Raw genomic sequence first — 22,867 nt, 5'->3', positions numbered from 1 at the left:
CCTTGCCCTGTCTTGTGCCGGACAAGCAAATGTTTTACCCTTCTTTGAATGTTGCAGGCTTCTTCCTCTTTCTTAGAGGTGGGTGGGGAGGGTTTCCGGGTACCCCACTTCCCATCCTGCTAACCTTCATCCCCCAGGGTGGGGTGCCCACATTTCGGGTTAGGCAATGCCCCTTCCTGCCCCCTCCCTTTGTGAGCCTGTGGGTTGCCCTGTCCCTTCCTAGTAAACAACAACTTCTCTTCCTACCCACGGCCCCAGCCTCTGAGCTTCTCCCTGACCTTCCCCTTCTCTGGGACCAGAGGTGTGGCCAGGAACCTGAGGGAGCCCTGCATCTCCCTCCTTCTTGGGCAGGGCTGAGGGGCCTGGAGACCCTGGCTCTCAGCACTGGGTAGCGAGGCATGACAGATCAAAGCTCAGGCATGGAGGCAGCCTCGCCTTCCCCGCTCTCTCCACCTGGGGGCTGGTGCTGGGGGTCAGGCAGTTCCTAGGAGGGGTGGACATCTGTGGCCCCCATTCCTGTAAGGAGAGATTACATGCTCTGGTCCTCTGCCACCCTTTCTGTAGGCAACCTGGCACATGAGGCTCCCTCCTCCTACTTCCCACCAACACAGGTGTTTGATAGTCCTCCCTCCACCTGCCATTCCTCTCCCCAGGTCAGGAGGCTGGACCTTGGGTGTACCCTTCAAAGACCCGGGGGCCTGTGGAAGGACAGAACTGTTCTCCAGGTCACTGGGGACAGGTGGGTATCTTTTCTGCTGTCGTCTCCCAGGGAGCCGGAGTGGCAAGCTCCAGAGATGGGACAGGATCCCCCCTCTAAACCAGCCCCTGGGGCGTGGTCTCTGAGGACTGGTATTTACTGTGGAGGGTTGGGATTCAGTGTGCCTTGGGGGGAGGGTCAGGGTTGGGTGTGTTTTAGGGGTGGGGAGGTCAAGGCTGGGTGTGTGTTGGGGAGGGGGTCGATGGCTTACGTGTATTGGGTGAGAGGGTCAGAGTGCGTATGAGGAGAATCAGACCCAGAGCCCGGGAGGGGTGTCAGTTTGTGTGCTGGAGGGGGCGGTGACTTAGGGCACAGAGGGTGTAAGGGGGAGGCGTCTGTGATTGTGTTGTGTGTTTGGGGAGGGAAGGGTCTTTATTTCTTACCGCTAGTCTAGGCTGGAGAGGAAATGAACCTGCCTTTTTTGTTGCTCCCCTGGGAATTCCACGGGGTCGGGGAGTGGGGGTGGTGGGAGGGGAGGTGGAGTACGCTGTGTAGCGAGTTCTGGCTTTGCCACTTACTAGATGTGATAACCTCTCTGAGCATGTGTCCTCGTCTGTAACCCAGGGATCTGACCAGAACCTCCCTCAGAGGGCTGAGATTAGGCGAGATCTTTGCTGTAATGCACACTCTGCTCTTCACCTTGCATGTGATCATCGCTGTCTCCTTGCCGTGGTACCCTGTGTTACGACAGTGGAAAGGGACCGTGGCCCTTTCTGGGTGGGGGCTGGAGAGGACGGGAGGCTAACATCTGTGGAGCACCTACTGTGTGCCTGGGACTTTATCTCTGTTTTACAAATCTTAATCCTGACAATCCTGGGAGAGGGACATTATCTCCATTTACACATGAGGAAACAGCACCGGTGGTTAAGTGGCTGAGCTAAGTGACCTTACAGCTGGGCTGTTTTCTACCATCCAGATAGGCAGCTGCGGGAGGGTATTGTGGGGAGCCCTCCTGGGTGTGGGGAGCTCAGGGCCATGGTAAAACCCCCTCTCCCATGGCTGAAGCCCCGCTTCTGCCTCAGGACCTTCTGCTTTCACCCAGTAGGGGGCGTAGGGGAAGGCCCCCCTAGCCACGCCCCCTTTTCTGTTTTTGATCCTGAAGGCTGGAGGGAAAGACCGATAAGAGGCCTGGGCCAGATCTCCATCCTGTCCTGGAAGCTGCGGATACAATCGGTTCACACCCATCCCCGCCCCCAGATCAGCCCACTGCAGCCCGGGGAGTTTGCAGAGCTCAGCGGGCACCCTCCCTCCATCTCCATCCAGACAGACACTGTAGGAACAGAGTGTAAAAGCTACCGTTCTTATTTTCTTTCCATTTGTGGAGTGGGGGTAGGGAGGTTGGAAGCTATCTGTAGAGGAGCTGGGGATGGGAGCCCCGAAAGACTGGGTCCAGACTTTTCCTTTCCATCCACACATTTGCTGTGTGGCCCTGGGGTCTGGGGGAGCCTGGAGAGACTGGAGGGGGTGAGCCCTTCTCCTTTCCCTCTCCTCTGCCACTCCCCTTTTCAGTCTGTATCCTCCCTCCCCCCGCTCCTGCCCACTCTTTCCCTGGACAATAGGAGGGACAGCCCAGGGAGAGGGGGGACTGCTAGCAGTGCCCTCCCTAGGGTCCAAAATGCAGAGTCAGCCAAAAGACTGTTGGACAGGGTTTTGAATGAAAATGCGGCCCCCTCACCTTTTATCTCCAAGCATTTATAGTGCACAGGCCCCCTCAGGGCAGGATCCCAGCATGGGCAGGGGGAGGGGACTCAGGGAAGGAAGCCTGTCCTCTTAGGCTGGCCAAGACCTGAGACACTGTGTCCGCCCGTGCCAAGGGCCCTGTGCCCATGGGGATGTGCCAGTGCAGGCCCTGACTACCCTTTGAGGGGTAGTGTCTGTGGAAAGAGGAAGTGTTTCCCTTCTCCAAATCACTTCGGGGCGGTGCCTACAACGCCCTCCTTCTCTCCGTTTTCAATGGTGGGGCACAGCCCATGGAGCTGGACCTCCCAGGGTAGACTGGAGGCCCTCTGCCCCGACTAGCTCAGAAATAGAGGCCCTTCCCTCCCCATTTTGACTTCTGAGTTGCTGGGAACCTCAGCCCACGGCCCAAGGCCCCCTTGGCAGAAGTCTTAAAGGACAGCTCTTCCTGCGCAGCCGTGGGCAGATCACTCAACCTCTCTGAGTCTGAGTCTGTTTCCTCCTCTTTAAAGCAAGACTCCTAATTCGTTGCTTGCTGGGCAAGTTGCTATGAGGCCACGGTGACCTGCTTGCTGGTGAGGGCCTGGGCGAGCTTCAAGTACCCTGCAAAAGCAGTGATGACGAGGGTTGGGTGGAGCTGGGCATTGTCTTGGGGGATGGCTACCCTGTACTGGGACCTGATGTCCGTCTGGCCCCGGGTCTCATGATTTCCTGTTTGTTATCCCCTCCAGATGGGGTTGGGGACTGGAGGGACCCCTGCCTGGCACAAGCGGAGGCCACTTCAGTTCTGCCCATACCTGCTGAGGGCCTGCTAAGCACACAGTCCTGGAGGAGTTGTGGGGGACACGGCAGAGGAGGACGGGGCCCCAGGCCAGCCACTCGGTCCTCCCCACGTCCCCGCTGGCCCCCCCCCAGGTGGCCAGAACCTTCCTTTTTCCCTCTTCTCCCATTGCCCCAGGACACTGTGTTCTGCTCTGACCTGCCCCATGACCTTGCTGTTGCCCAGAACAGGCATCTCACCCCGACTTCTCCACTTCTCTAGCTCCGGAAATCCTATCCATCTTTCAAGGAATATCTCGAATACCGCCTCTTCCCAGAAACCTTCACAGATGTTCCCACTTCCTTGCTCACTCGCTCCCTCCTTTGAATGCCCGCAGGTCCTTATTTTTTCTCTTAACAACACTCATCTCTCGACCATGAAGTGACTCTCTCCACCTGGTACCTGCAGTGAGCTGTATCCTTTGGGAGATCTTTTACTGATCACCAGGTCTTTGATGGCAGGGACAGTCCCAGATCCCTTAGCACCTTGAAGCTGTGAACACAAGGCCTAGCACATAACTGGTGCCCAGGATCTACGTCGTTTGGGAGGAGATACCAAGGGCTGTGGAAGCAGTCTGCCCTCCTCCCCAGCAATCTTATCCACAGCCAAGGCTTGCACCCAGCGTTCCATCTGCAGCCCAGACCTCACTTAGGTGAGACCTCACTTTGGAGCCCAACACCCACCCGTCCACCTGCCCAGTAGACTTTTCTACTTTGCACTCTTGGAAACTTTGCTGTAGCACAAGCCACACACCAGAGTCCTCTTTGCTACTTCCTTTCCCACACTACCCCCTATCCGCCCCCCGCCACATTGATGACTTGCCTCTATCATCACTGCCAGTTTCTTGGGCTGTGCTACTATTGTGTGCTGCCTGGACTGTTCTAACTGGTCTCTCTTGCCCTCCTACCATCCATTCTTCATACAGCTTCACACGGTTAAATCTGATTTATAACACTGTAAATCAGATCTTGCCTCTCCTTTGCTTGGAACCTTTTTGTGGTTTCTCCCTGCATTTGAGATAAAATCCAGCAATCTCACCTGGCCTGGCCTCAGCCCACCTCTCCAGCCTGGTCCTCTGCTCCTTTTTCTTTTGAATTTTATGTTATGTCCTCTGTTAGTTCCTTGACTAACAGAGGACGTCTGTAACCCCAGGACCCTTGCACAGGCTCTTTTACTGGGATTCCACTCCTTCCTGCTCTTTACCTAACTTCTAAACTTCTACTCGTTCTTTAGGTCTCTGCTTTGACCTTCCAACCTAAATTAGGTGCCTACATTAATTCTCTTTCAAAGCATACTTTATGTGCTTACTTGTGTCATAATACCAATTATCTCAGTTTGCAATTATTTATAATATGCAGTAATAAACATAAATATATATATTTGTGATTATTTGCTAAATGGCTGTTGCACCATAAGGTCTGCAAAGGCAGGCTCCCCAGGGTATCCACCTGGGAGGTGCTCAGAAAATAGTTTTCCTTGAATCCGCCTGGCATGGTGGGAATATGGGCTTTGATGGCAGAAAGTTCAAATCCTCACTCTACTCTTTAATAGCAGTGTGATCCTGGATAACCCACCTAACCTTGCTAAGACCTTAGTTTCTTTATTTGTAAAATAGGAATAATACCACTTATCTCTTAAGAGTTGCTGTGAGGATTAAATGATCACATATGTTAGAAACCTGGCTTTTAGAAGGTTCTATCCTCGGGAAGCACGTAAATTCGTATCAATCAAATGAGGGAGCTCTGCTGCAGGGTCACAGGGAGCAATAAGATACTCTCTTCTCCTGGGGCATTCCCCCCCCCCCCCCCCCCCCCGGCGCCTTCCTGCACCTACCCAACCCAGATCTTTCTTCCAGTGAAACCGGCATCCCAAGGGCTTCCGGGAGGAAGTGGTCAGCTGAAAGGCACCAGCCCCTCCTTTTCTCTCTCCAGGGCTAGACGGTGCGGTGGGGGGCCCATGCTGGTTCCGCCTGTGGGAGACACCCTGGGCGGGGCTTTGCTCGACTGAAGCACGCCGGGCGTTGCGGGGAGAGCCCCCTCTGCACGCGTTTGTGCCAAAGCACCCGAGCTGCCGCATCGGGTTCCGGCGGGCGGGCGGCCGCAGTCACACATGATGTCACAGACAATGACACAAGCCGGGTGTCTCATTCCCACGCGGTGCCCGAGCTGCACAATGTCATACCCGGGATACCCGGCACGGCGCTAACACTTGGCCACACGCACCCCAGACCTTCGCCTCCTGCCGCCACTCTCCGCGTCTCCGGGGGAGCGGCCCGACCGGGCAGGGGGCTGGCGGGTGAGCCCCGCGGGCAGGCTGGCGAGCGGGTGATGTCACGGGCAGCGGTGGGTGGGTCACCCGGAGGTGAGGCGCCGCCAGGCGAGTTCAGAGAGAGTTCAGCCGCATTGCATTAGGCAAATGAGGCCCGGGCTGGGTGGGGGTGTGTGTTGGGGGAGGACAGTGGGACCATCCCCCTCCTCCCGCCCACCACCTCCCTCGCCTTGGCATAGCGGGGCCGGGGACTGACCAAAGCACGGGGGAGGCTGGGAGCCGGAACTGGGACGGGGGAGACGCCCGCCCCTCTTCCGTCCTGGCGCAGCCCCCTCCTCTCCCGGTACCCAGCCTCCGTCAGTACTCCGTGCACTCCTCCTCTCGAGCCTTTTACCCCTTCCGTCCCTTCTCTCCTCCTCCTGCCCGGGCTCCCCGCCACTTGCCTTCCATGGCCCGCCTCTCCCTCTCAGTTCCCGGTTTGGCGCCCGCTGCTGCCGGACCCGCCGGGAAAGGGTTAAGGCAGGGGCGGTGCCTGGACGGGACGGGGCGGAGGAAAGGGGGTGGGACTGCAGGGGAGGGGGCGCGTAGGCCGGGGCTGGGGGCCCGCGGCGCGCACCGCCGGAGACCGAGCGCAGGGCGGCCGCCCCTTGCCTGGTGGAGGCGGAGGCGGAGCCGCGCGGTCCCCACCCCACCCGGAATCCTCGCCCCGGAGAAGCCCGGGAGCCCCGGCTGGGAGGAGGAAGTGCTCGGTGACTCCCCGCCCCGCGCCGATCTCGCCCCCGGCCGGCGCACTCGGGGAGCCGCGGGACGCTGCCTCGGACACTATGAGACTCGCGACGGGAGCCCCCTCGAGGTGAAGACGCCGAGTTCCCGGGCCTCGGCCGGGCGTTCCCGGGGTCAGCCTAAGGACCCCCCCCCCAGTCCCCCCGCCTCCAGTACACACAACTTCCCTGCTTTTCACCTGGGACTCGCAGAGCGCCCGGCCGACTTGGACGCGGGATAAGGGCAGAGGGCGGCCCCCGGCCCGGGTCTCCAGTCGGGGCGGGGGGGACGTGCCCCTCGCCCCCAGCAGCTCTCGGATGGCGCCGCCGGCTGAGTGAGGGAGGCGGCGCGCAGGACTTACACGCCCGGACCTCTTGTCTTCGCGGGGAAGATGTACGAGAGTGTGGACGTGGGGGGACTCACCCCCACCCCCAATCCCTTCCTGGTGGTGGATTTTTATAACCAGAACCGGGCCTGTTTGCTCCCGGAGAAGGGGCTCCCTGCCCCCGGTCCCTACTCCACCCCGCTCCGGACTCCGCTTTGGAATGGCTCAAACCACTGTAGGTACCGGCCTATCCCTCCTATTGTGGGAGCTGGGGGGTGAGGGTGGGCTGTAGGGCTTCCGCTCCACCAGGAGATGCAGGCCTGGGGGCGTAGTGAGGGTCTTGTCTCTACCCTACCCTCCACTTTCCCTTGTCTCTCTTGCTGAAAGTAGGGTGCCCTTTTTGGACAATTGGACTCCCCCGAGTAACCCTGGGCGCTATTTCTGTTGTATTTGGACTGAGGAACTTTGGGGGTTCCTCCTTTCAGGAAACGTTTGTTCATCTCTCCTTCCACTTTTTGCAGGGGAAGTGAAGCCCCTTGTCCCCAGTTTATATTCTTCTTGCTTGCAATCCGATAGCTTCACAGCTGAGTGGTCCTCTCTCCCACCCTGAAGGGTGGGGTAAAGGTCCTATCTGTGGGCTTGTCTGCTTCTAGGAGGAGGGGCCTCCTCCCCAGATCCCACCCCTGCCAAAGCTTTGGGGAGAGCCTGTCCTGGGCGACAGCTGCTGCCCCCAGCTCTTGGGTGTCAGGGGAGCGCTCCATTTCTTTGGTGTTGGCAGTGGGGTGTGGCAGGAAGGGGCAACTCCGTCAGATACCCGTCGGCCAGCTTAACCGACCCTTACACCTTGGGGAAGGGCACCTGTCCATCTGAGGGTTGTCCTGGCCCTAGACACTTGGCTGGCACAAGCTTTTATGCCAGGAGAGGAGGAGAGAAGCTACTCTGGTGGGAAGAATCCCCCTCCCCATAATCCTAATACGGTTTGTTCTCTGGAGGATGAGTTTGATTTTTTTGTGGGTCTGGGGCTACTCTGGAAATGAGGGCTGCATCCCCTCCCAACTCAGCCGTGTCCTTTTGTTACCGTGTTTTCACGTGGGGATGGGGCAGGCACTGGGCTGTCCCTTCTTAAGAGGGCCGCTGCTGATGAGAACCCTGGAGTCCTGGCACCTCCTCTCCTCGCCGTCCTCTGGCTGGGTTCAGGCTTCCCTGGAAGGGAGAGGCTCTGTACGCGGGCGGGAGCTGTGCGTGCCTGGGGTGCACACCTGGGCATGTTTATACCCAGCTGTGAGGTAGTGTACCTGGTGGGGGAGAGCGGTGCTTAGGGGGTTATTGTTACTTGGCTCCGGTTCTGTCCTCTCCCCTGCTCTGGGCTCAACTCCTCCCTGGGGGGCTTCTCCCACCCTCCCGGCCTGGCGGCCTCTCTTTTGCCTGCCAGGGAGGAGGGGTAGAGTGGGTCTCTGGGGTCCTGGCAGATTGCAGTAGGTTGAAGGGCAACCCGCAATGCCTTTGCTCTAGGAAGAGAGACCTGAGGTGCAGAGATGCCCATCTCTGCCCCTTTCAGAGCCACCTCACCCCCAGCCTTTATTGTCCCGCCCCCTGACCTTTGCCTCTGGGGCAGATTGCCTGGGAGGCTGCAGGCTGCAGACCGTGGGAGAGAGGGCGGGGTGCGCGTGGGTGCACTTTAGGAAAAAAAAAAAAACGGACAGGTGAGAGGTGTGACACACACTGGGACCCTTCCTCCCATCCTTCCAGAACTGGAGGAAGGTGTCCCCTGCTAAGTGGGATACTTGGGGCATGGCTGCCATGGGCACTCTCTCCACAGCCTTGGCCACTTTTGCCAGAGGACTGGGGAGGAGATGGGATCCGAGGCCTTGGGCTCCAGCCCTTGGGGGCAGCTCAGCTCTTTCTGGCCCCAAACTGGCCAGGCGAGGTAGGGGGAAGCCTGGAGGCCCGCGGGCAATGGGGGAAGTGGAGGCCTGTTCCCCCCGCACCGTGTGTGGGGCAGCGTGGAGCCAGAGGCCCCGGCTCCCCTGTTCCCGTGGTGGGAGTGTCGGGTCTGTGGCATTGGGCTCAGCCCCCAAGGCTTAGTGGGCCGGGAAAGTGGCTGGGAGGGTTGTGGTGGGGTACAGGCTGGGAGGGCCTGGAGGCTGGGGGTGGTGACTTGAGTGCGTCTAGAGTACACGGGCTCATGACCGAACCCCTGGGTGTGTGTAGGTCCTCTGGTGACAGGAGCCCTTCTGCCCCCTCACGCCGAGTTCTCCACTGGCTGCTGCCACCTCCACCAGAGGTGGGAAGAGGCTGCACGTGGGCTGGGGGAGAAGACCTTCGCGATCCTGCAGGGCCCCGGGGACCTTGCCTCCCTCCCCCAGAATCCCCGTTTTGGGGCGCCAGAGGACAAGGGGTACACAGGATGTGGCTCTCCATCTGTCCCCCACCAATCTCGCGGCTCACGCCTCCGCCCGCTCCCAGACGTCCAAGAATGTGAAGCACGTGGATGCCCGTAGTGGGGGGAGGGGGGGAGATGCTTATCGGCGGCCGCTGGGTAGGGGCCTTCTTCCGCCGCCGCCGCTGCCGCCGCGCTACACCCAGAGTCACCCCCACCCTCCTCTGGGGTGGAGGAAGGGCGGGGCCCAGCGCCGTGCGCCCCCTCCCCGCCCCTCCCCGCGGGCTGCCAGCGGAGCTGCGGAGGAGCGGGCGCCAGCAGGATTGGGAGGGGAGCCTCTGGCCGGGGGCCCGGCTGATTTCCTGCAGATCTCCTCCAGGAAACCGGCCCCTTGTGCGGGCCTGCGAGCGGCTCTGGGGCGCGGGGACTCCGGAGCGTTCTGCCCACCAGGAGCCGAGCGGGGGCGGGGGAGGGGCAGCCTGGCAGCGCGGGCGGGAGGGGACGCCTGGCTCCCTGGGCCGGTGCCATCCGTTCGCTGGGCGCTGGAACTTTTGAGCTGAGAAGGTGTGGTGCTTCTCCCGCCTCGTCCTTCTGCAGGAAGAGGAGAGATTTGTGGACTGGGGCCTCTGGGGAGGGAGGTGAGCGGGAAGGGGCCAGGCCGTGGCAGTCCTTCCCCCGCTGGGTGTGCAGAGTCAAGGCTGCGTCCTGACTCTTGCAGAGGCTGGGAGCGTCCTAGAGTGCCCCTGCTCCCCTTGGCTGCTGGCTGGTGGCCCGGGAGGTGGGGACTGAGCCGGGGCTCTGGGTTCAAAGGGCACAGTGGGAAACCTCAGAGCTGTTACCTGGGTGACAGGTGGGGATGTGCTCGGCGTGGGGCGTGCAGACCAGTGTGATAGCCTCAGAGGCAGCCAGCTGCTGGGGGGCGGGCCGCAGGGAGGCCTCAATGAGCCCAAACTGTGTACCCTCACCTTCGGTCATCTCCCCCATCCTGCCAAAAAGCGCAATTTTAAAAGCACATTCTTCCAGTTTCATAAACAGCCTCTGGACTTTGCCTCGGCTCCGAATTTCTACAGACCTTTGCCTCCCCAGTCAGTCCCTGGTCTTAAGCTGCCTGTCCCTCATCTAGGTACCCCCTGTGTCTCCCCACGGCCCCCCTCCCCTCAACCCCACTCCGTACCCCAAAGCTCCCTCTGTCCTTTCTCCCCCTCTCCTCTGGTCCATTTTAGAGGTCGGGCCTTGGGGGAGGTGGGTCCAGGGCAAAGACTGGATGGGGAGGGAGAGAGGGAGGGGGAGGGAGGTCAGAGCCTCCTTCCTCTCTGGTCAGAACTCTGACTGGGATTCTAGGCCATGGTCCCTCCCCACACCCCCTTGTCCTTGACACCCCCCCACCCCCCACCAGTCTGGATTGTCTATTGTGACTCCTTTTACGTCTTGGAAAAAGTTAGCACAACAAAGGGCTCCTTTGTCACTCACCCCTCTGCCTCCTGGCCTCACCCAGGCCCCCCAACCCCGCCCCCCCCCCCCCCCCCCAGCAGCTGTTCTCAGGCCTCTCGCCTGTCTGATTTGCTTGTCTGGCCTCTGGGAGAGTGAGGTGGGGAAAACCAGGCCAGGACGGTTCGATTTGGGGTGAGGAGCAGAGGGTGGGGGAGGTCAGCGAAGAGTCTGGCTGGGTGCGGGGCTGGTGTCGGCAGCCACTGATCCTTTGCTCCAGTCTGCCCTCTGGGCAGGGACAGGGACGTGGGGCCACAGCAGTGCTGGTCGGCCGGGCTGACCAGGGAAGTGGCCAGGGAAGCCCTGCCAAGGTTGTTGGCCTGGCTCCCTGTCATCAACCACCTGGCAGTCCCTAGTTGTGTTTGCAGGTAAAGGGGGAGGGTAGTAGCATGCAGCTAGCCAGCCCCCCACCGCTCCCCACCCCCATCCACGTGCTTCTTTTCTCTGTGCCTGGGCTTCGGGGCCACATGAGCCATGAGGTGCCATGAGGTGCTTGGGCAGGAACTCTGGGCCCCTTTGAATTCCAGAACCTCGTGTGCTGGAGTTTGGGGTGAGACTAGTTAGGATTCTGGGGTGTGGGAGGAAGCAGGGATCTATCTCCTCAGGGAGGCATCCTTGCCCCTCCTTGGCCCTGGGCACGTGGACTTAGCAAAGCCTCAGGAGGGTGCTGGGTGGCCCCTTGGGAATCTGGGGTTGACCGGGTCACAGTTCTCATCCAGGACAGTACACCCGCAGCTGCCCTGGCTTCGGGCACAGACAGCCCCCATGCAACCCAGCCCTGTTCTGCCTGGGGTGATGGGCATGGGGCCAGGCACTGGGAAGGATTTGTAGGGGGAGCTGCCCTTGCTGGCTAGGTCACCCTCCTGGCTGCCCTCTCAGAGCTGAATAACAGGAGGGGAGGGGAACAGTAACCGGGACACAGGACATAGTATCGTATGGAGGCCAGACAGACAGAGCATTGATGGGAACAGACCCCCTTTGTCATGCTTTTCCCCCCAGACAGGGGGCACCCAGAGCAATGGGCTTCCGGGACCCATAGGGACTCTTCTCCCTGTCTCCAGGGGGTCCCCCTGCTTATCTCAGGGAGTCCCCACCTGCTGTGCCCCAGCATTTGTGACTGTGCACACCCTGCTTTGGGTCCCTGGCCAGGGGATTGTTTGGGTGGAGGAGGGGCTGTGGCTGCAGGCAGAGGGGATGCAGGGGGGAGCGGAAGCAGAGGGGGTGGGGGAGTGGCCGGCTTTGAATATCCTGTTGACCCCAGTTTCCTCTGTCCCCAGCTTGTGTCCTCTTCCCTCCCTCCTCATCAGGCCTTAACTCCTTCCTAACGTAGGGGAGATGGGGCCGGGCTGCCCAGGGTCCAGGGCTGTGGAACCAGGCTGACACCCACGCCCAAGCGCCAAGTACTGCCACATCCGCATACAAATCTGATGGTTTATTATCTGCTCCTTCTGGTTTTGAAGGTGGGGTCCTGCGGAAGTAGGCAGGACTGAGGGGGTGCTGGAGCTTCATCGGCAGCCTCATTTCCCCAGTCGGGCTGGGAAGTCCCAGGTTTCCTGAGACTGTGTCCCTGCCCCAGAGTTTGACTTCTGGCGGCAGTGGGGTGGCTGGGAGAGGCTCCTGGGAGAGATCAGGAGCAGGGTGGGCAGTGTATTAAGGATGGTGACCTGGGTCTCTAACCGCCCTTCTCCTCTTGTCTCTCCAGCCATTGAGACCCAGAGCAGCAGTTCCGAAGAGATAGTGCCCAGCCCCCCCTCGCCACCCCCTCTCCCCCGCATCTACAAGCCTTGCTTTGTCTGTCAAGACAAATCCTCAGGCTACCACTATGGGGTCAGCGCTTGTGAGGGCTGCAAGGTGAGTTGAGGGGGTCATTGGGAAGGAAATCCCTGATTAGATAAATGGGATGTTCCCACTGCCGAGGGCTGGGACTGTGCCGGTGGTGGTGGTGGTGGTGGTGGTGGTGGTGGTAGTGGGTGTCCCTGAAGCTGCTGGTCTCACTTCTGTGCGGGAGGTGGCAGCAGCCTTGGAGGAGGGGAAGCCTTCAGCAGAACCTCCTTCCCCGTAGATGAGCAGGGGTCCCCCAAACCAGAGGTCCCCCTCCTGTCTCAGCTCTTCTCCCCATCATCTCCATCCTCCAGCTGGCAGGGTGTACACCCGCTCTGCTACCGATGCCCGGGTTGCCATGGTGAGCTAGCTGCCGACTGGCTCTTGGCTGGGGACCCAGGAGGCCTGCCCTCTGTGGCCCTGCCTGAACCTCGCCATGGCAGCCTGGCAGGAGGCCGTTAGGAGCAGGCGCCTTGCCTTGGCCTCTCCTTCAGGTGCCCAGGATGTGGGCTTCCCAGAGTCTGGCTGGATTTCCACATGCCCATGTTTGGCTCCAGGGTGCAGATGTGGCTGCCACCTTCCCAGCAGCTGTGGGCGTGGCCTCTCCTCCTCCCCTCCCCAAGGCTTGAGCCTCTGTACCTGTTTCTTCCCCAGAGATTGGAGCTCAGAAGCTGTGCAGCTTTGAGGCTTGGGGCCCCGGGCTGCCCCTCAGTGTGGGGCAGAGATAAGCGCAAAGCACCAGGCCTTGGACTCTGTGTCTGCCTGTCCTGTCTGGTTGTTCTCGGTCTGCCTTAGCCTGTCTGTCAGTCTCTCTGTTAGCCCGTGTGGCAGCCCCTGACCAGCCTGGTCTACCTGTGATCAGTCTGTGAGCATCTGCCTGGTTAGCGAATGCGTGTTTTGCTGCCCTGCTCCTGAGCGCGCTCTCCACCTGTCTGGCCAGCCTGTGTGTGTGTCTGTGTGGCCGCTCCTGCTTGCCTTCTCTTCTTGTGCTCTGAGCCCAGGGCTGTGGGTTCCAGAGCTCTGCCTCTCTCTCATCTAGCCCCATCTGCCCCTTTACTTGACTCACCAGCAGCCCGAGGTCCTTTTCCCCAGGAGAGAGGAAGCTGGGTCTATGCGTGTGGGTTGAGGGAAGCCCTCTGCCCACCTGCAGTGTTGAGGCAGCAGGTACTGGGATTCTTCTCGGGGTATCCTCGTAGGTGGACCCTTCTCTCTGCCTTATCTGGTCTACTCAGGTAGTTGATGTCCAAAGCCCTTGGGGGCAGCAGCCACCTGGCCCTCTGCCCCCACGGCTGAGGCCACAGGCCAGCGCTCTTCCTACTGTGGGTGTGGCTGACCTGACTCCCTGCCCTCCATACCCAGGGCTTCTTCCGCCGCAGCATCCAGAAGAACATGGTGTACACGTGTCATCGGGACAAGAACTGCATCATCAACAAGGTGACCCGGAACCGCTGCCAGTACTGCCGGCTGCAGAAGTGCTTCGAAGTGGGCATGTCCAGGGAGTGTGAGTGCCGTGGGCCCTAAAGCTGGGCGATCAGGGGCATGTCCAGGGAGTGTGAGTGCCTGGCCCCTAAAGCTGGGCGATCAGGGGCATGTCCAGGGAGTGTGAGTGCCGTGGGCCCCTAAAGCTGGGTGATCAGGGGCATGTCCAGGGAGTGTGAGTGCCTGGCCCCTAAAGCTGGGCGATCAGGGGCATGTCCAGGGAGTGTGAGTGCCGTGGGCCCCTAAAGCTGGGCGATCAGGGGCATGTCCAGGGAGTGTGAGTGCCTGGCCCCTAAAGCTGGGCGATCAGGGGCATGTCCAGGGAGTGTGAGTGCCGTGGGCCCCTAAAGCTGGGCCATCAGGGGCATGTCCAGGGAGTGTGAGTGCCGTGGGCCCTAAAGCTGGGCGATCAGGGCCATGTGCGTGTGTGTGGATGTGAACGGCCGTGCTCGTGACGTGGTGTACAGGCTGGTGCTTGAGGACGGTTCACCTGTAGCTGCAGGGCCCTGTCTGTCTCGCGAGTTGTGTGTCCATGTGCGGACAGCCCTTCCTGTTCGAGTGAGGCGGGCTGTGTGTGCTCGCTCACGTGCATGCATGTGTCTGCGCCCGCTGCCGAGCTTCCAGGCCCTGCGTGGCTTTGGGGTGGGGCTCAGAGGCCTCCCCGAGTCCCTCGGGATTGTGCATCTCAGGACAGGGGTGCTGCTGGGTATTTCTTGTGTGGGGGGGCGGGGGAGGTGCTGCAGGCATAGGGATCTTAGAGCCTTTGTCTGGTGGAACCTGGGACCGGGAGTTGGAAGAGAGAATTGGGACTTCTCCGATCCCAGAGGAACGGGGGCTTCCAGTTTGGGCTCAGCTGAGGCCCGATGGAGGGAGAGAGGGAGGGCTGGACAGGGAGACCCTCTTGTGTTGAAATCATGGGTGTTGCCGTGGTGACCGGTGATTGATGATGTCAGAGATAAATGACGCTGACAGACGCCTCCTTGTCTGCGTGGCCGTTGCCATGGTGCCTGAGCCATGGGGGAGGGGGTGGGGGAGGGGCTGCAGGACCCTCTAGCCCTTTGTGGGCAGGGCAGTGGAAGAAGGAAGCTGGGAGGGGACGAGGGGGGGACACGAGCAGCCCCAGACAGGAGCAGAGGGATCCTGCAGCACCCGGCCACCTCCTGCCTCAGGAGGAAGGGGCTGCGTTGTCCGGAGCCCAGGAAGTGGCTGCTGTGCGCTGCAGAGCGGGTGACAGCTTGGGACCCTCAGGCCTGGGACCCTTCCCTGCAGGGCCCGGAACCTCCTTCTCCCTCTGCTTCTGCCACCTTCCGCTCCCAGAGCTTTTCATCACAGAAGGGCCAGGGTGGGGACCCCCTCTCCCTTCCACCACCAGCTCCCCCTTTCCCTCCCTCCTTCTCCTCTCTGGCTGCTCTGTGCCCCGGAGCTGAGCAGCTGCCATTTCAATAGAATTAAAGCTTCCGAATGATAAACGTCTTGTCACAGCTGCAATTTTCTCTTCCCAAATTATCCCCCCACTCTCTCTCTCCCTCTCCCTTCTCTCCCTTGCACTTTATTGAATTTGCAGAATCGACATGAGTGATCTCCAAATTATGCCGGCCCCCCCGCCCCCACCGCTGCCCCTCCCTGGGCCCCCCACCCCCACCCTCTCTTCCTCCAGCGTCAGCAGCCGCCGCCACTGGTCCTGTGAGTGATTGTGTGTCTGGGATAATCGGCTGGTAACGACCCCATCGCTTCTTTAAAGCCGAGTGGTGTGTGCGGCTCAGCGCCCCCGGTGATTTGTCAGCTCCCCCGGCTAATGGGCCGAGAGATTCTCCCACCCGGGCCCCCCACTCTCAGGCTGGTTAGCCCTACTCTTCGCCTGGCCGCCCAAAGAGCTCTCCGAGCCCATTCCCGGGACCCCAGGGAGACGGCTGCCCGGAGGGCTGGGGGATGGTGGAGGCAGGAGCCGGTCCTCCCTGGAGGCAGGGGGAGCGGGAGGCAGGGAGGCCGAGCCCAGACGTGGGACACTCGGCACACGTGCCTTCAGCCCTGGACCCCCGCGCGTGCGCACCCGGAGTGTGAGCTGGAGTAGATGCGTGGGAGAGCAGGCGTCCGTGCGGTGGTCACGGGGCCCTGGGGCAGGCCTCGGTGTGTGGGCCGGGTGGGCACGGCGGGGGGCGGGTGGGGCACCGTGTGTTGCCGTCCCGCCTGCCTGTGCGCTCGCGTGTGTACGCATTCATGTGCGCGCCCCCGCCGGGTGGCCTCCTTCGCAGCCTCTGCTCTCGGTCTGGTGGGAGGAGCTCGGGCTGGGGATGGACAGGCTTGGGGACGAACTGCCGGCCGCACTTGCCCTCTAACCGCGCGGCCTGGCCCCTCCACAGCCGTGAGGAACGACCGAAACAAGAAGAAGAAGGAGGCGCCCAAGCCCGAGTGCTCCGAGAGCTACACGCTGACGCCGGAGGTGGGGGAGCTCATCGAGAAGGTGCGCAAAGCGCATCAGGAGACCTTCCCCGCCCTCTGCCAGCTGGGCAAATACACTACGGTACGGCCCCCCGGGGGCACCCCTTCTTCTGCCAGGCCTGCCCCTCCGCACCCCTGCCTGGGCCACCGCCGCGTCCCCTCCACCCCCACCCCGCCTCCCCTTCCTCCCTGCCGCCTCCCATCAAGGAGCTCTCAGGAAGTGAAGGCAGTAGAGGGCAGGTCTCCGGGGGCTGGTGGAGCCAGGCTGAGAAGGGTGCCAAGAGGGGAAGGCCCTCACTCTCCCCCGTCCTCCCAGAACAACAGCTCAGAACAGCGTGTCTCTCTGGACATTGACCTCTGGGACAAGTTCAGTGAACTCTCCACCAAGTGCATCATTAAGACTGTGGAGTTCGCCAAGCAGCTGCCCGGCTTCACCACCCTCACCATTGCGGACCAGATCACCCTTCTCAAGGCTGCCTGCCTGGACATCCTGGTGAGGGTCTGCACCCTGCCCACCTGGGCACTACCCCCGTGTCCTTGGAGGATGTCCTGCCACTCAAATAACCACCTCCCTAAACATCCATCTGGAATCGACCTGTCCAAATACCCACCCACCCAAATAGCCACCCTTCCTCTCCCCCTTGTGTCCACTTGTCCACTTAGCCACTCAGCCCCTGGATGTGCACTGGGTCACCCGTATAGCTGTACACGCATCCATCCACCCTCAGTCCATCTTTCCATTGGACCTTCTTTCCAACCACCCATCTTCCCATCTGTTCAGTCTAATAAAGATTCACCTGGGACCCTGTGTGGCCAGGCCTTGAACTGGGTGTCAGGAACAGAGGTGAACACACCACTGTCCCCTCTCGAAAGTCTTCTATTGGTGGAGGCAACAGATATGTAAACAGAGCTTGCAAAACTGTGATAAGCGCTGGCTGGAGATGGGGGAGGGCTGTCCCGTCCCTGAAGGACAGAGAGCCACACTGCTGGACCCTAGGGAGGACGCCCCAGAGGAGGTAGCATCTAGGAGTTTGTAGAAGGGGCATGTGAAACGGCTGCTGGTGTGGGACCAGCTGGATTCAGGGCACTGCAGGACATCTGGTGGGGCCAGAGGGTGGGCTGGACTGGAGGCAGGATGGGGGCGGATGGGATTGTCAAATCCAGGGCTGGAGGGAGGACTGTCCTCCCTGTCTTCCCTGATGGGCTCAGCCCACCTGTCCCTTCTGGACCACCTCCAAGGTGGTCGAGATGTAGAATGTTGTGGTGGGACGTGACCAGGCTGCTCTTCCTGACAGGGGTGGGGTGGCAGGTGGGATACAAGAGGCAGGATCAGGGTTTGAGAAAGTTGCAGACAGTATACATTTATGGAGCTCTCGTCGTGTACCCAGTCCTGGGAACTGTAGGCGTACATCCACTGTGGTCTTTGCCTTCTTGGAAATTCTAGTTTCCCTCTTAATTCTCTGCGTGGAGGCAGGATGCGCTAGATCAGCTGTCTCATATAGAGGCCACTGGTCACGTGTGGCTATTTAAATTTAAATTAATTAAAATTAAATTCAGTTCAGTTTTCCAGTTGCACTTGCCACATTTCAAGTGCCCCGTGGCCACATGGTGGCCGGTGGCTACTGTACTGCATGGTGCAGACGTAGAACGTGTCCAGCATTGCAGAAGGTTCTATGGGACAGCACTGGTCTGGCTGCCTGCCAGGTGGTCCTCGGGGGTTGCTGGTGCTAGAAGTGCTGGGGGATGTGAGTTCCTGAACTCGAGAACCCTCTGCACCCAGATCCTGCGGATCTGCACGCGGTACACGCCCGAGCAGGACACAATGACCTTCTCGGATGGGCTGACCCTGAACCGGACCCAGATGCACAATGCCGGCTTCGGCCCTCTCACGGACCTGGTCTTCGCCTTCGCCAACCAGCTGCTGCCCCTGGAGATGGATGATGCTGAGACTGGGCTGCTCAGTGCCATCTGCCTCATCTGTGGAGGTGGGCAGGGGGCCTGGGTCTGGGGGCCAGGCCCAGGGTGGTGGTACGACCCCCAGAGCCTCTCCTGGGGAGAAGCTCAGGGATCATCAGATCAGAAAGGGACCTGTCAGACACTTGTCAGACCCCTGTTAGAGGGGGAAACCGAGTCCCAGAGGAGCAGGGTCTGGTCTGCGGCCACACGGCAAGGGAGTCGTGATGGAGACCTGGATTCTGGTTCCGTTTCCAGGCAGTGCTCCTTGTAGGGGGCTTAGGAGTGAGGACTTGAAGGTCAGACCACCCAGGTTCAAGTCCTGGCCAAACGTGTGACCTTCAACAGGTTGCTGAACTTCTCTGAGCCTCTATTTCTGTAAAATGGGGGCAGTAATGGTCTTCCCTTCATAAAGTTGATGGGAGGATTAGGAGGTAATAAATAAGGCACAGTGTGCCCAGAGTAAGACCCAGTAAATGTTGGCTGCTGTTATTATTTTATTATTATGAGTTCTACCTTATCAGGCTGGTGTCTAGAATAATGGGCAGGAGTAGGAGACCTGTCTCTACTTAAGGTGGCACTGCCTGTGTTCAGGGATCCCACCTCCATGAACTTGGCTCTCAGGGGGACCTTTGGGCAACCCCTGTCCCCAGCCCCTCTTTGCTCACATCTGAGGGCCTCTTAGGGCCTTTTTGTGTGGGGACCGCCCCCGCCCTCCCCCCTCCCCCCAGCAGAGAAGCTCAGCCCGTGGTCTGGGCAGGCATGCCCCCTGGTGGTCAAGGCTGGAAGTGCAGCTGTGATCCTCGCTGGGCTAGGGCAGCTACTAAGCCGGCATTTCTGCTTCCTCAGACCGGCAGGACCTGGAGCAGCCAGACAGGGTGGACATGCTGCAGGAGCCACTGCTTGAGGCACTGAAGGTCTATGTGCGGAAACGGAGGCCCAGCCGCCCACACATGTTCCCCAAGATGCTGATGAAGATCACAGACCTGCGAAGCATCAGTGCTAAGGGTGAGGCTCCCACACCTGGAGATGCCCCATGTGTCTGCTGGGGCTGGGCCTCAACACCTGGCCCAGGACCCACCGTCCATGTCCAGGGTCAGGCCTCCTGCATCTGAGCTGACATCCCATGTCTTTGTGCCCATGTGATGCCCCACTCACCGGACCCCACCTTGCCTAGGTGACCCCTGCCTGTGAGCCCCAAGGTGCCAGTGTCATCTTTGCGTGGTGGTTAAGGGCTCTGGAGCCAGACTGTGTGGGTGTGTGTCCTTGAGCAGGTCAGACAACAGCTCGGAGCCTCAGTTTCCCATCTGAGGAGTGGGGATAATGATGGTGTTTACAGAGTTGTTTCGAGATGTCAGTAGGAGGGTCCACAGCACACAGCGCGTAGGAAGGGCCCAGTGTCAAGCCCAGGCATTCTGACCCCAGAGCCCGAGTTTGGGACCACTTTGCCCTGCTGCCCCTCAGCCGTGGGGGCTTAGGAGGGCTGCTTTATGTCAGAGAGCTGAGCCCCGAGTTCAGTGCACGGTGGAAGCTGATATGGGTAGTATTGACCCTCCCACCGCCTCCACCCTCCCTCCTGGAGCCACACTTGCTTGTGGGGCTGGAGGAGCAGGGCGGGCATGCTGACCTCTGTCCCTCCTTTCCTGCAGGGGCTGAGCGGGTCATCACGCTGAAGATGGAGATCCCGGGCTCCATGCCACCTCTCATCCAGGAAATGTTGGAGAACTCAGAGGGCCTGGACACTCTGAGCGGACAAGCGGGGGGCGGGGGGCGGGATGGGGGCGGCCTGGCTCCCCCGCCCGGCAGCTGCAGCCCCAGCCTCAGCCCCAGCTCAAACAGAAGCAGCCCGGCCACGCACTCCCCGTGACTGCCCGTGGACACAGCCCTTGCCCCGTGCCCTGGCTTTTCTCTGCCTTTCTACCAACCATGTGACCCCTGCCAGCCCTGCCCCCCACCTGTCCTCCCTTCCCTGGGGGACCGGAGGGAGGCGGTGGCGACTCTTCGGACAGAGGCCCGGGCCTGCGATGGACTGCCCGCTCCTGCAGATGTCAGGGCTGACATCGGGGGCAAGGACTGAGTGAGGACCCCTGGTCCCGGGCCTCAGGATGGGGCCCGGGGGCCTCGTGTTCATCAAGACACCCCTCTGCCCACCTCTCCACATCTTCATCACCAGCAAATGCCAGGACCTGGCTCCCCCATCCTCAGAACTCACAAGCCATTGCCCCCCCGTTGGGGAACCCCCCTGCCTCGGTTGGTGACAGAGGGGGTGGGCCGGGGTGGGGGATTCCCCCTGTACATACCCTGCCATACCAACCCCCAGGTATTAATTCTTGCTGGTTTTGTTTTTATTTTAATTTTTTTTTTTTGGTTTTGATTTTTTTAATAAGAATTTTCATTTTAAGCACATTTATACTGAAGGAATCTGTGCGGTGTATTGGGGGGAGCTGGATTCAGAGCTGGAGGGGGTGGGTCCTGGGGGAGGGGAGTGGCTCAGAAGGGGCCCCCTCTCTCTCTAAGTCCCTGTGCCCCCAAGTCCTCCTCCCCAGCCTTTTCCTCTTCAGTTTTCTCTTTAAAACTGTGAAGTACTAACTTTCCGAGGCCTGCCCTCCCCTCTCCCTCTGCCTAACCACTGGGCGTGGACAGTTTCCCGGCAACCCCTGGAAGGAGGGGGCTCCCCCAAGAGATGGGGCAGGGGCAAAGCAAGGGGGCCTCAGAACATAAAGGCGTGTGTTTCTCAGCCTCGTGTCCTTGGCAGAGCTGCCTCCCCATCAGAGCCCACATCATTGAAGCCCTCCAGCCCCCCCCACCCCCGAGCCCCGTGAAGGGGCTGGCCAGGGGATCCGAGCTGCCCCTGCCCCCCAGCCTCACAGCCACCAGCACCGCCCACAGGGCCCCCAGATACACACACTCACACACACACACAGTGGACAGATGGGCCGGCAGACACTTGTGGCCCGAGTTCCTCCATTTCCCTGGCCTGCCCCACCCCACCCCCGTGCCCCCTCCTTGCCCCGCAGGACGGGCCTACAGGGGGCCCCCTCCCGTCACCCCTGCACCCCTGGGTTTGGGGAGCTGGCTCTGCCCTGCCCTCCTTGCCCCGGGGTTGGGGTCTCATCCCCCCAGAGCCCGCTGGTGCACCTGTTACTGTTGGACTTTCCACTGAGATCTACTGGATAAAGAATAAAGTTATATTTATTCTACACGTGCCTCAGAGCCTCGCTGCCTCGCCGCCTTCTCCCGGTGTCTGGGCAGGGGCTGGGGGTTAGTTGTGGGCGCTGGGGGGGGCCAAGCCGCCTTCAGAGCCTGCCCTTAGAAAGCCCTTGGTCTAGGGGCTTTCACAGCCCGTTAGGGACCCCAGTGTGGAGTGGGGGGAGGGGAGAAAGGGAGAGACTGCCTGCGCCTTCAGGGAGTCCCCGGTCCGAGGCAGAAAGCCACCTCGGCCCTCAGAGTCCCTAGCCCTTGGGAAGCCAGAGGTTGAGTCTGGGGGGGTCACTTAGTGGCAGAGTTCTATTTTTGGAGTGACCACAGATGACCTTCACATCAGGAGTGGCAGTTGGCATGGGGACCTGGGTCAGGGGCTCATTGCAAACTAAGAAGCGCTCAGGATTGGGATGGAAACTTGGGAGGCCAGCCCTCTTGTCCCTCTGCCTCCAGGAAGAATTGTCCTGCCCTCCCCTGTCCACCCCTAAGCTCACTTCTGTGGGCAGGAGGCACAGAGGACAGACAGGTGACAGGGCACTTGGATGCTCCTGGTTGAGAGGATGGAGTGTGACAGGCCTTGAGGGTCCTCAGAAGCCAGTTTCCCCCCCACCCCGCCACTACACATCAAGGCCCAGAGAGGGCAGTGCCCTTGCCCATGGTCACACAGCAAGTTAGTGGCAGATCGGGGAACAGTACTAAGGGCTCCTACCTCTCAGCCAGGGCTCTTTCCTGGATCCCTGAAGCCCTTGAAGAAGCATCAAGCACTGAGATTTTGGGGGCAGGGACGTCTGCGGAGGTGGCAGTGGAGGCTGCGTTTGGGGAGGGTTAGCAGGGCGCCTGGGCGAGAAGAGATTCCTGGGCGGGAAGAGTTCCTTCCACGGGGGTCCACCTGCCATTTATACTTCAGCCATCAGGTGGCGCCAGATCCTCACTTATGTCACAGTCTGGCCCAGGCTGGAGAGGGTGCTGAGGACAGAGGCTCTCTTCCTCTAGCAAATACTTTCTAACACTTTCTAACAGGTTTCTTTATGAACCTGACATAATTTAACATAACATACCAAACACATGCTTTAAAAAGCCACCATGCTGGCACACTATATTGTAAAGGAGAAATTCAGGGAAAGTACTGTGAATTTCCATGTGTCAATGCTTGGGCCCAATTATTGGGCAGATAGGACACAGTCTTATGCTTGCTTCTCTTTTTTTAATGAACATTTGGATTTAAAAGAAGTAAGAAAGTCAGGAGCTATTCTGTACAAGGAGCCCAGGAAAATTAAAGAGTATGGGTAGATAAAAACCAAGAACGAATAATAAAACCATGCCAAAAAAAAAAAAAATCCCAAACTAAACCCTTAATGTTTTATATGTAAAACAGGGTCAGGTAATTATAAAGAGGCTGTTCACTATGTAAGTGTCAGTGGGACATTCTAAAGGAGTGTGTGACAATTCTTTATTGTGGGGGGACATTGGCATTCTTAGCCCCTACCCGCCAAATGC

The 22,867-nt window shown here is 60.0% G+C and overlaps 1 protein-coding gene across 3 annotated transcripts in view; it reads left to right on the top strand.

Moving 5' to 3' along the window:
* Positions 1–21,369, top strand: part of RARA (retinoic acid receptor alpha) — a 35,087-nt gene extending 13,718 nt beyond the window's left edge. Inside the window, exons 1-8 of one of the 3 annotated variants that reach the window (XM_065897820.1) lie at positions 6,676–6,844; positions 12,180–12,328; positions 13,658–13,799; positions 16,138–16,298; positions 16,533–16,709; positions 17,997–18,201; positions 19,019–19,177; positions 19,819–20,036. In XM_065897820.1, coding sequence (XP_065753892.1) covers positions 6,676–6,844; positions 12,180–12,328; positions 13,658–13,799; positions 16,138–16,298; positions 16,533–16,709; positions 17,997–18,201; positions 19,019–19,177; positions 19,819–20,036 — 1,380 coding nt within the window. Of the gene's footprint in view, positions 1–6,675; positions 6,845–12,179; positions 12,329–13,657; positions 13,800–16,137; positions 16,299–16,532; positions 16,710–17,996; positions 18,202–19,018; positions 19,178–19,818 lie in introns of those variants that run through there. The other 2 variants (XM_065897819.1, XM_065897821.1) reach the window with 2 other exon arrangements.
* Positions 21,370–22,867: the final 1,498 nt, after the last annotated feature.

This window comes from Phocoena phocoena, chromosome 19 (assembly GCF_963924675.1).
Source record: "Phocoena phocoena chromosome 19, mPhoPho1.1, whole genome shotgun sequence".
Classification (NCBI taxonomy): Eukaryota; Metazoa; Chordata; class Mammalia; order Artiodactyla; family Phocoenidae; genus Phocoena; species Phocoena phocoena.
The sequence above is the reverse complement of the archived record's forward strand: the minus strand, read 5'-3'. Positions and strand labels throughout refer to the sequence as shown.